Source organism: Mobula birostris, chromosome 14, assembly GCF_030028105.1.
Source record: "Mobula birostris isolate sMobBir1 chromosome 14, sMobBir1.hap1, whole genome shotgun sequence".
NCBI classification, from domain to species: domain Eukaryota; kingdom Metazoa; phylum Chordata; class Chondrichthyes; order Myliobatiformes; family Myliobatidae; genus Mobula; species Mobula birostris.
This window is the reverse complement of record NC_092383.1, coordinates 89,979,465-89,991,955: the sequence shown is the minus strand read 5'-3', so window position 1 is coordinate 89,991,955 and position 12,491 is coordinate 89,979,465. Positions and strand designations below refer to the sequence as shown.

The 12,491-nt window shown below is 42.5% G+C and overlaps 1 protein-coding gene across 1 annotated transcript; it reads left to right on the top strand.

Moving 5' to 3' along the window:
* The first annotated feature begins 361 nt into the window (after positions 1–361).
* Positions 362–8,529, top strand: LOC140209548 (pepsin A-like). Its single transcript, XM_072277811.1, has 9 exons — positions 362–420; positions 524–686; positions 1,271–1,388; positions 2,937–3,055; positions 4,636–4,835; positions 5,546–5,665; positions 6,513–6,657; positions 7,816–7,914; positions 8,059–8,529. Exons 1-9 carry the CDS (start codon positions 362–364, stop codon positions 8,194–8,196), a joined length of 1,161 nt encoding a protein of 386 aa, XP_072133912.1. The 3' UTR covers positions 8,197–8,529.
* The last annotated feature ends 3,962 nt before the right edge of the window (positions 8,530–12,491 follow it).

The window sequence follows — 12,491 nt, the reverse complement described above, 5'->3', positions numbered from 1 at the left end:
ACCAGATACAATAAATGACACTGGTGGGTTCACAAGTAAAGGGCTACCTCACCTGGAAGGACTGTTTAGGTCTCAGTCATTTGATAAAACAGTTTTGAACCTAATTTCAGATTGTGTTATCTATGATAAGAATTATCTTTAATTTCACAGCACTTAACATACTTTGTTATCAACTTCTACATTGAAGGGTGTCCTTAATAGAATGTATTTTATCAGAGAGAAACTGATCACGAGTACCAGAATATTTACTTTTCATATGGAATGATTGTCTCTGTGCCCACGTGACAATGATTCCTTGAGTATAAGTATTAGGGCTCACAAGCCCGATGTCAGATTCTGAAAGGAATCCAATCGATTCAACATGAAGTGGTTACTCCTCGCCTTCGTATGCATCCAGCTCTCTGATGCCGCCTTGACCAGGTAGGAACAGTTTAACCAAAAGTTAACAGTTGTAGCAATTAAGTTTTCTCCCCAAGGAACAATAATAGATGATGACATTCCTAACCTATTTCCCACTTTACAGAGTTCCTTTATATAAAGGAAAATCTGCCCGAGATATTCTTCGGGAGAAGGGATTGTTGGCAGATTACCTCAAGAATCATCCCTATGATCCCTGCACAAAGTTCAAAGGTGCTTGTTCCATTGGAACTTTGGCATCACTGGAGCCAATGACCAACTACATGGATGTAAGTAATTCTTGACTGCTATGAGCCGAAACGTTGGGTGAAGGGTCTCTTGACCTTCGTAATGAAAATGCTGTAATATTTCTATTGTTTTTATAGCTAGTTCCTATTTGAAGGGAAAAACAGAGAGGTGCAGAAGGAATAGTTCCTTCAGAATGCTGATAGGGGGAGCAGTGGTGGGGAGATGAGTCCAGTGGAGGGATCCTGTGGAGACTGATAGAAATGATGGGGTAGGATCCATTGTATGCAGAGGCTAGTCAGGTGGAGGGTGAGGACAAGAGGAACCCAACGCCGGTTCCTGCTGGGAAGAGGGTGGTGTGATCAGAAGTGGTCAATTGCTAACAAGGTGAATTGTTTTACGATTAGTAAAATTCCACCTATCACCTCCCAGTTTCTCACTTCATCCCTGCTCATTCGCCCACCCACCATCCTTCCCTCTCAGCTGGACGTATGTATCACCTGCTAGTCTGTACTCCAGACTCTCCCCCCACTCTCTTACTTCTGTCGTGTCCCCTTTCCTCTCCAGTCATCATGAAGGCAATCACACTAAATCAGACTAACCAAGGAGATTTTGTTTTTGCCGACAGCTGTCATACTATGGAGCCATCAGCCTCGGTAACCCCCCACAGAGCTTCACGGTCGTCTTTGATACTGGCTCATCCAACCTCTGGGTCCCGTCAGTCTACTGCGACCAGACACCATGCAGTAAGAACGTGTTCCCTTGCTCTCAAATACATTGAAGCTCTCACATATCCCAAAAGAACATAAGAAATATGAGCAGCAGTAGGTCATCTGGCCCATTGAACCTGCTCCGTTATTCAACAAGATCATGGCTGATCTGGCCATGGACTCATCTCCACCTACCTACCTTTTCCTCATAACTCTTAATTCCCCTAATATTCAAAAATCTATCCAACCATGCCTTAAAGTTATTTACTGAGGTTGCCTCCACTGCTTCTTTGGGCAGAGAATTGCACAAATTCACCACCCTCTGGGTAAAGCAGTTCCTCCTCATCTCCGTCCTAAATCTACACCCCCGAATTTTGAGGCTATTTCCAGTATCACCTACCAGTGGAAACAACTTTCCATCCTCTATCATATCTATCTCTTCCATAATTTTATGTGTTTCTATAAGATCTCCTCTCATTCTTATGAATTCCAGCAAGTACAATCCCGGGCAACTCAATCTCTCCTCATAGACTAACTCCTTCATCTCTGGAATCAACCTGGTGAGCCTCTTCTTCAGAGCCTCCAAAGCCAGTCTACCCTTCCTCAAGTACGAAGACTCGAACTGCACGCAGTAGTCCAGGTGGAGCCTCACCAGTACCCTGTACAGTTGCAGCATGACCTCCCTGCTCTTAAATTCAATCCCTCTGGCAATGAAGGCCAACATTCCATTTGCCTTCCTGACAGCCTGCTGCACCTGCAAACCAACCTTTTGTGATTCATGCACAAGCACTCCCAAGTCCCTCTGCAAAACAGTATGCTGCATTGTTTTACCATTTAAATAATAATCTGCTCTTTCATTTTTCCTTCTAAAGTGGATGACCTCACATTTACCAACATTGTATTCCATCTGCCTGACCTTTGCCCACTTACCTAACCAAACTATATCTCCTTGCAGGCTCTCCACATCTTCTGCACAATTTGTCTTTCTTCTCAATTTATTATCATTAGCAAACTTGGATACACTACAGTCGGTCCCCTCTTCCAGATCATTAATGTAGATCATGAACTTTTACGGGCCCAGTCCCGACCGCTGTGGCACACCACTCTCCACTGATTACTGACCAGAGTAACACCCCTGTATCCCAACTCCCTGCTTTCTATTAGTTAACTGATCCTCTATCCTTGTTAACACATCACCTTCAACTCTATGCATGTTGCTGGGACTCAGTGTATATTATATGTCATGTGAATGTCGCACCATTGAAACATACGTTAAAATGTGTCGCTTCCAAAGACGTGCAGCGGACAGCCTGCAAAGTGTTGACTTGCTTCTGCCACCGGTGTAGCGTGACCACAACTTAGTCGCCCTCATGTCTTTGGAAGGTGGGTGGAAACCGGGGCCCTGGTCTGGTGAGGGGTAGAACATTTGCAACTTGGCTCAAGGAGAAATCTAGGAGTCTGCCAGCCTTGCAATGCTTGGTGTGTTTTGACAAGATTTAGGAAACTATTGGCAGGGGCTTGTTTGGCGCAGGGTGATATGTTGAAACTTTTTGTTTCGTTGATGAAATGGATGTTTCTTTGCAGAGAAGCACAACAGATTCAACCCATCCCAGTCCTCAACCTTCAGCACGAATTATCAGTATCTGTCCATCCAGTATGGGACAGGAAGTATGACCGGTATTCTGGGATACGATACTCTGAGAGTAAGTGAACTCTTCACCCTTATAACTCAAACCACACTAATACCTGTATTCCAAAACTTAGAGATCCTAACTGATAAACATTCTCAATATTATTTTGATGTATTTATTTATTGTTATTTTTTGGCATTGCTTTTCTTGTCCTCATTTTCACATTGCTTGTTTGCCCATCTTTGTGTGCAGTTTTTTTCCGTTAAATTTGTGTTCTACTCTGAATGCGTACAAGAAAATGAATCTCAGGGAATGAAACTGATAAGTGGATATGGAATGGCATATTTGTAAACATTCAGATTTGGATTCATGTATATCGAATTATGTTTTGAAATGGTTTGTTTGTGTTCACAAATGAACGTACCCAAGGATGAACTGGGGGCATGTATCCCTGTGCCAACATAGCAGACCCACAGAAACACAGAGCTTGACAATCTGAACAGAACATGCAACAACAGTGAAAGAAGCTCCATTCCTCCCACCCCCCACCACCACCTTCCTACCCACACACCCACAAACACACAGCCCTCTCTCCCCAGGACTGGCCACCTTTGACCTCTGTGGAGTTGGAGATCTGGGGCCCCTGCCACCGGATATCACACAATCGTTGAAACTATGCTTAGGAAATTAGGTCCAATCATGATTTTCACCACAAATCTTTACAACATGGACACAGGCTCCTTGGTGCATCAACAACCATTTAAGTCTCTGCCTACCTTGATCTACTCTTTGTAATTCTCCCCACATTCAGATTAAATCTTCCTTCCGAGCGTCATTATCTGCGATGATTAGGCTGGAATCATACTTCAATACAGCATCTTCCCCTCACCTGCCATCCGACTTTTGAATGGACGTTGAACCCATGAAGACAACCTCACTAATTTGCATTAATACTATTTTTTTGCACTAGTTATTTAATTTAACTCATACACATTTACTATAATCTGTAGTTTCTTCTCTATTATTATGTATTCCATTGTACTGCTAACAGAAAGTTAACGAATTTCACCTCATAGCAGAATCAGATTTAATATCACCGGCATACATTGTGAAAATTGTTCAGTTTACAGAGGTAGTGCAATGAAATACATGATGAATAAATCTAGAGAGAAAGAATTGTGTTGCTCTAAGTTTATATATTTTTATTAATGTTAATTAGAAATAAGTAGTACAAATTAACAGAATAAAAAGTTACACACAAAAAATGCTGGGGGAACTCAGCAGGCCAGGCAGCATCTAGGGCAAGATGACAGTCGAATTTTGGGCCCAAACCATGCTGACCACGTATTTGTCCAACATGAATCATCTTTTAGTCTTGTCAGCACCCTCCAGATTCTACCGCTAGGATAATTGACGGTGACCAATTAACCAATCAATCAGCATGTCTTTGGGAAATGGGAGAAAATCCGATCACCCAGAATGAACCCACCTGAACACAGGGGCCGATCTGCAAACGTCATGCGTGGAATACCAGAGGCCGGGATTGAACCTGGGTCACTGGCATTGTGAGGCAGCAGCTCCATGAGCTGTGCCCATGTGCAGCCTGACGGGATAACTAACTGATTAATCTCTCTTTAAATCTGTCTCACCAGCTTTCTAATCTTGTGATCAATGGACAAGAGTTTGGATTAAGTATGACTGAACCCGGCAGTTTCTTTACCTACTGTAATTTCGATGGTATTTTGGGCTTGGGCTATCCATCACTTGCGGCAGAAGGAGCCACTACAGTCTTCGACAACATAATGTCTCAGCATCTGGTTTCGCAGCCACTCTTTTCTGTCTACTTGACAAGGTTAGCACGTTGTAACACCTTCCTTCACTACTGGAGAATCTGTCATGTCACTTGTTAATTTGCTTGGTACCATCATTGCTTCTTCTTCTGATGATTCTGGTTATTTATTGTAGTTCAATGGGATTCTAGGAATTAAATCATGAATACAAAATAATGATAATGTTGAAAACTTAAAAGCAGATGAAATTTACCGGGTCAGGTGCAACATGTCAGGTCAGTGCTGATGCCATTAATTGAACTGGAACTTGAAGATATTTTGGTCTCCAGTCTGATAAAGATGCCCATCATTCTCAGAGTTTTATTTTTACTTCAGCTTGCACAGCTCATTTAAGGTCTAGAATGACTTGAATACGTGGCTAGGAAAGGTTTAGGAAGACATGGAACAAACGGGGCAGGTGGGATTGGTGTAAATGGTGAGCATGGATGAGTTAGACTGAAGGCCCCTTTTCCATGCTGTGAGACTCTAACTCTGCAAATGCACGTTTTTCTTGCAATATTCATGAAATTATTCCTTTAAAGATTGAAAGATGAGCTTTATAGTTTCATGTATATTGAAACTTGCTGTTTGTTTTAGGGATGTGTTGGTGACAGCCTACGAGTGTCACCACACTGCTGGTGACAGCACATCATGCCTACAACTTACTAATCAATATCTGAATGTCTTTTGAGTGTTTAAGTCTGAGATATTCTTATTGAATGTTGTTTTCCAGGACAAATGGTGAATCTGGAAGTGAAGTCCTGTTTGGTGGAGTTGACTCAAACCACTACACCGGCCCAATCTACTGGCTCCCTGTTACCCATGAGGCCTACTGGCAGATTGAGGTCGAGAGGTAAGTGGTATCTCCATCTGAGGTATTCTCAGCCGTTGAAGATTTACTTTCAGTGAGTTGAACCAGTTATATAGTTAGAATTTATAGGAGAAAGCAATTGTTACAGTCATGATGAGGCTACAGTCAAGATGGAGGAGCAATACCTGATCTGGCCAACCTCCAATCTGCCTACCTGAATATTGATTTTTCTAACTTCTGATAATTTTTCCCCATTCCCCCTTCTCTCTTTATCCATTACCTGTTCTGGTTCCCGTCTCACCCCTTCTCTTCTCCTTACCTCTCACAAGTCATCTCTCATCCGCCTTTGGTCCAAAGAGAAAATCCCTAGCTCAGTCAACTTACCTCATGAGATATGCTCTCTAATCCTGGCAGCACCCTGTTAAATCTCCTCTGCACACTTTCTAAAACTTCCTCATCCTTCTTATAATGAGGCAATCAGAACTGATCACATTACTCCAAGTCCAGTCAAACCAGATATAATGAATATTTCAGTTTGAAGGCCAGCTTTTCCAAATTATTTTCTTGAATTCTGGACTCAATTCTGAACTGATTCTACAACTTACAGAATCACCGTCAAGGACTCTACAACTCATATTCTCAGTTTTATTTATTGTAATGGGAACAATTTGTCGTTTTTGCACATTGGTTGTTTGTCAGTCTTGGTTTATTGATAGTTTTCATAATATCTATTGAGTTTCTTTATTTGTCTGTCATTGAATCTCAGGGCAGTACAGCACATTGTGACATATATGTACATTGATGATAAATTTAATTTGACTCTGATTTTTATTTTGGCAATAAATTCAAATGAGCATTCTTGGCAAAAACGATGATTTTTTTCACTCAGAGTGACAGTCAACGGCGAGATTGTGGCTTGCGCTCAAGGTTGCCCTGCCATCGTTGATACTGGAACTTCTCTTATCGCTGTTGGCGGAAATTACATCCGCAATATTCAGCAAAGCATCGGAGCAACTCCAAATTATTATGGCCAGGTAGGGGCTGACTGACCAGTGGTGTATACTCAGCTGGCAGCTGTTAATGCATTATGCAGTCAGCACATGGAGTTAATGAAATTATATGTCATGCAGGCAACAGGAATTGCGGAAAGAATGCATTCTGTTAGAAATGGCTAGGATTAACATCTCCATTCACAACGTAACAAGCAGAAAACGCTGGAGGAACTCAACAGGCCAGGCAGCTTCTATAGAAAAGAATAACAAGTCAATGTTTCATAGCGAGTCCCTTCATCAGGACTGGAAAGAAAGAGAAGTCAGAGTAAGAAGGTGGGGGCGAGGGAAAGAAGAAGTAGAAAGCAGTAGGTGATAGGTGAAGTTGGGGGGAGAGGGGTGAAATAAAGAGATAGGAAGTTGATTGGAGAAAGAGATAAAGGGCTGGAGAAAGGACAGAAGACCATTGGAAAGGGTGAAGGGGAAGGAACACCACCGGGAGGTGATGGGCAGTTAAGGAGATCAGCATTTTGAGTGATGGGGAAATAAAGTAGTGATTCACACCGATGACTTTACATCAGAAGTGGCCATTTCTGGAAAGTCTGTCTATCAGAAATGACTGACTTCACCGATGATTTCTGAGGACTGTAACAAACCTAATTATTAGATGATGTCAGCTTACCAATGTAAGCTCAGGGAAAACAAAGTCAGGGTAGGAATGGGATGGAAATTTAAAATAACAACTATCCAGGAACTTAGGGTCATCCCTGTAGCCAGAATTAAGTGCTATGCAAAGTGGCTACCCTATCTGCCTCTGCTTTCTCTGGTGTAGATGAGGCCACAAAATGAACACCCAATGCAGTAAGTTTTAAAAAAAAGGTATGGAGAGGATGTTTTCAATATTGAGAGAGTCTAGGACCAGAGGACACAGCCTCAGATTAGAAGAATGTCCTTTTAGAACCGTTGAGAAGAGGAATTTCTTTAGCCAGAGTGTGGTGAATCAGTGGAAGTCATTGCCAAAGATGGCTGTGGGTATATTTAAGCAGAGTAGATAGTTTCTTGATTAAGGGGAAGGCAGAAGAATGGGGTTGAGAGGGAATATAAGTTAGCTATGGTCAAATGGCAGAGAGGACTCAATGGGCCGAATGGCTGAGTTCTGCTCCTATGTCTTATGGTCTAAATGTTGTTGCTCTTCTTTCACAGTACTCCATCAATTGCAACAACATTGGCAATATGCCTGATGTGGTCTTCACCATCAATGGATATGACTTCACTCTTCCTGCCTCAGCCTACACACTGAAGGTACGGGATTCATCAGACATATGGGGGATGAGAATTTCAAGGGATGCATTCATTAACTTTGCACGGATTAATGACACATGTTATAATGATCATTTATTGAGTGGACACTTGACCTGGTGTTAATTGCTCTCCATTTCCTTCCAGATGGATTACAATAGCTGCGACAGTGGATTTAGCGGCACTGGTGGAAACCTCTGGATTCTGGGAGATGTCTTCATTAGAGAGTATTACTCCATCTTCGACAGAGGAAACAACCGAGTGGGATTGGCTAAGGCCGTCTAACTTGCCCCTGAATGTTCCCATTGAAGGTCCATCCAAGTTCATATTTGCAGGTTGACTTAAGCCATCTGATTTTTCATCTGACCCGTCAGTATCAAAGATCAGGGAGTCACTTTCAGAATCCTGAAGGTGAAGACACCCTATTGAATGCTGGGGTTTTACTGAAAGGAAAATGCAAAAAGCGGGAGAACTGAAATAAACGCCCAGCCAGGATGGGATTTTAAAGGACCAATCTACGAATTTTGGATCTGGACTGGATATGCAAATATTGACATCATGTAATTATGCCTCTTCTCAGATTCCTCTCTTTTCCTCTCTTCTTTCCTGATTTTCCTCTTCAGCTGTGGTTTCCAGTGATTCACTCCAGAACCTTTCTCATGGAGTGAAATCTATTTGATGTAAATGTGAGCTGAACATCACACAGCCTATTGCTCTACCCTGTGGGATATATCTATAAATAGTTTGTTGAATAAAATTTAATCATGAGATGCATATTACCAGAATTCCAGTTCCTTTTTTCTTTCATTGTGTGTGTGTGTGTGTATGTGTGTGTGTGTATGTGTGTGTGTGTGTGTGTGTGTAAAATCTTCTGGAAGTACAAACTCTGTTTAGTGGACAGAACAGAGCAAGTATTAAAAAACTTACCTGGGTGTGCCCAGGCCCCTCCCACTGCAACACACCTCCTACTCAATCCTGTCGGTGAGACCTCAAAGTATTACGTCCAAGTCCCACTGAATGCTCTCTTTTTATACAGTCCCCAGAGATAAGAAACACTGCAGTAAGTGGACCAATACACAGTGCCAGGTGAAGCCACTGAATCAGAACTAATCATCTCCTGTCACCACTCTTCAAGAAGCCCAGCCCTGCATTTCCCAAACTTTCATGTTGCCACTGCGGTTTTGCATTTTCAAGGTTATTTTTCCATCATGGAAATCAGAAACTCAGTAAGGAGGCCACCCTTGTCTCCGGGTGACCGATGTCCAAGCCGCTCTTGAACATCTGATGGGTCCATTGATTACGGGGTCCTTATGTCATGGTGAGTGCTGGAAAAGACTCAACTCTGGTGTGGAGAAATGGCAGATTCACATTCAGAGGCAAAAGCAAGAGGTTATAGGTAGGAATTGCATAGAACATCGGAGGCACAATCCAGCGACACCGCGAGACAAGTCATTCTCAACACAAGGACCCTGTGTTGAATGGTATTCAGGAGACCGCTGTAAATAACCACAAAATGCGGAAAACCCGTCCCAGTCACAATTAACTGAACAAGATTAAACAGAAAGCACAAGGGCTGAACGACTCTATTTAAAACAACAATTAGTAAATATAGGTGTTACAGAAAGGCAGAAGCCTAACGCTCTCTGGCAAGCCACAAAGGCCAGCAGATCTCATGACAGCAGACCTGGTATACCCATCAGTATTTGCATGACAAATGGTTACAAAATCATTATTATTTAAAATGAAGTTATTTTTCACATATCTTTTTAAAGATGAATATTAATACATTTTTGAAGAGGTTTTCTAAAATGCCTCATTTATTTCAATCTCCCTTAGACTTTTATTAATAATAACTGAATAAATACACATAAATAAAGAGGACACATCCTTTTTCCTTTAAAAATGTTCATGATTATTGTCACTAATGCATTAATTAATGATCATTTCTCCTCAAACTTACCCTGCTGCACAGCAGAATTTCTTTAGATGATTCTCGCCAATTTGGACACACTGTCTCAAAATGGTTCTCCACCACTGGTCTAATCTATGCTTGGCTTCACCAATGTCAAAGAGGCCATGTCATCAATACCGAATGATGTTAACCAGGGTGGAAGAGGTTCAAGGAATCATTTGCCTCACCTGAGCCATCCAGCATTCTCTTTTAGCTCTGGATTACTTTGGTGAGCAGCCTGAATAATCAAGGACTCATCCACCTGAGACAATGTCTCTTCTCTCCTCTCTCAGAGGGCAGAATCTACAAAACCCTGAAAGCAGGTACCACCAGGCTCAAGGACAGCAATTCCCTGCTGTTTCCAGACTATTGAATGGTTCCCTAGCAAAATGAGATAGATTCTTGAGCTCATAATCTACCTCGTTATGATCTTTCCCCTTAATGTCTACCTGCACTGCTCTTTCTCTGTGACTGTCACTCTTTATTCTGAATTCTGTTGTTCTAACTTCATTTTTTATTTTACTGCGATACAGTGAGGAATAGCCTATTTTGGCCCTTCGAGTCATACTGTCCAGCAATCCTTCAATTTCCGAGCCTACCCAAAAAACAATTTATAATGAACAATTATCTTCTATTATCCCAAACCTCTCCTCCCCAGCCCCCTACTTACACCAATTCCACAGTCATCATGGACTGACCTTCACTACTGAGCAAATGTGAAGGGAAACTCTGTGGAAACTCAGACATAGCAAAGAATTACTACTGGATGGTGTGAACCCCAAGGTCCAGAAGGAGTGTGCTGAGCAGCTGTGTGGAGTTCTCCAGTGAATTTTCAATCTGGCTAACATCATATTTGGTCTCAGTGCCCAAGAAGGGCTGACCAAATAATCTTGAATAACTGCCATCAAGAGGCCCTGACCTCACACATCATGAAGTCCTTAGAGAGGCTGTTCCTGGCTTACCTTTGACCCCTGGTCAGATCAGACCTCGATCTCCTGCAGTTTACCTACCAGGAGCACATTGCAGTTGACGATGGTGTCATTTACCCGCTGAACAGAGCCTACTCCCATTTTGATAAACAAGGCAGTACTGTGAGGATCATGTTGTTTGATTTCTCAAGTGCCATCAATACCATACAACGCTCCTTGCTGGGGGAGAATCTCTGTTCAAAGCAGGTTAGCACTTCCATTGGATCCTGGATAATGGCTGACCTGACTGGCAGACCACAGTTTGTGCAGCTTCAGAGCTGTGTGTCAGACGTGGCTAAAAGCTGCACTGGGACTCCACAGGGGATGGTATTGGCTCCCTTCATCTGTACTCTGTATACCTCAGACTTCAGGTACAACTCTGAGTCATGTCATCTGCAGAAATCTCCGATGACTCAGCAATAGTTGGGTTTTTAAAGGGAGGATGGGGGAATGAATACAGGGCCCTGGCGGAGGACATTGTCAAACAGTGCAAACGGAATCATTTGCAGCTCAACATCAGTAAGACAAAGGAGATGGAGATGGACTTTAGGAAGACTAAGCCAGCCCCTCTGTCTGTTACAATTGATGGTGAGAATGTGGGTGTGGTGGGACCTACAAGTACCCAGGTTTGCACGTGGATTGCGGACTTGAAAGGAGCACCCACACAGAGGCTGTGTACAAGAAGGACCAGAGTCACCTCTGTTTCCTGAGAAGATCGCGGTCCTTTGGAGAACGGAGGCCTCTGCTGCACATATTTTACTCGTCTGCTGCCTCCAGTAGAATATTCTGTGCAGTGGTGTGCTGGGGCAATGGCATCAGCACAGGTGATGCAAACTGGCTGATTTGATTAGAAAGGCTGGCTCTGTTATAGGTGTCAAACTGCACACACTGGAGGCTGTGGTAGAACAAGGAACCCTTTGGAAAATCCTGGCAATTCTGGATAATGTTTCTCACCTTCTGCATACCACCTTGGCGGATCGAAGGAACACTTTCAGTAATAGACTAAGACAACTGCACTGCTGCAAAGAGCACGACATGAGGTCATTCTTAACCTTGGTCAATAGCCAACCTATAGCCAGGGAAGTGATGACCCCTCGTGTTCGACTGCTATTTACCTCTGATTACTAGAGCTCTGCTTTCAATCTGTTTAGCTCTGTTTACCACTCCTGCTATCGTGCAATACTGTGCAATACCACCACCAGTTCTTATCTTGATGGTGTGAAGATGCACCCATTACTTTATAATATTACAGCAATTCTTGCACTACCATCTTATCAGTGTGAATTTGGAAATCTTGAAAATCTTGTAATCTCTGATTTGTAAATCTTGTACATCTTATTTTTAAGGTCACTTTTTTAAATTCTTTCTTACTTCTCTTCTCATATTTGTAAATCTGTACACTTATAATGCTAATGTGACACTGTAATTTCCTTTGGTATCATAAAGTGTCTATCTATGTAAAGTTATTAATACCTGCAATGCACATTCTCTGTAACTGTTACACTATAATCTGTATTCTGCTATTGCCTTTCCCTTGTACAACCTCCAGGTAAGACCATAAGATATAGAAGCAGAATTAGGCCACTCAGCCCATTGAGTCTGTCCCACTGTTCCATCATGGCTGATCCCGGATCCCACTCAACCCCATACGACCGCCCTTT

What these genes read in the sequence shown, in the direction of transcription:
- LOC140209548 (XM_072277811.1), top strand. Translation starts at nt 362, where the DNA reads ATGAAGTGGTTACTCCTCGCCTTCGTATGCATCCAGCTCTCTGATGCC. An exon ending in TCTGATGCCGCCTTGACCAG is followed by an intron (nt 421 to 523) that starts GTAGGAACAGTT and finishes CCCACTTTACAG; the next exon opens with AGTTCCTTTATATAAAGGAA. An exon ending in TGGCAGATTGAGGTCGAGAG is followed by an intron (nt 5,666 to 6,512) that starts GTAAGTGGTATC and finishes TTTTTCACTCAG; the next exon opens with AGTGACAGTCAACGGCGAGA.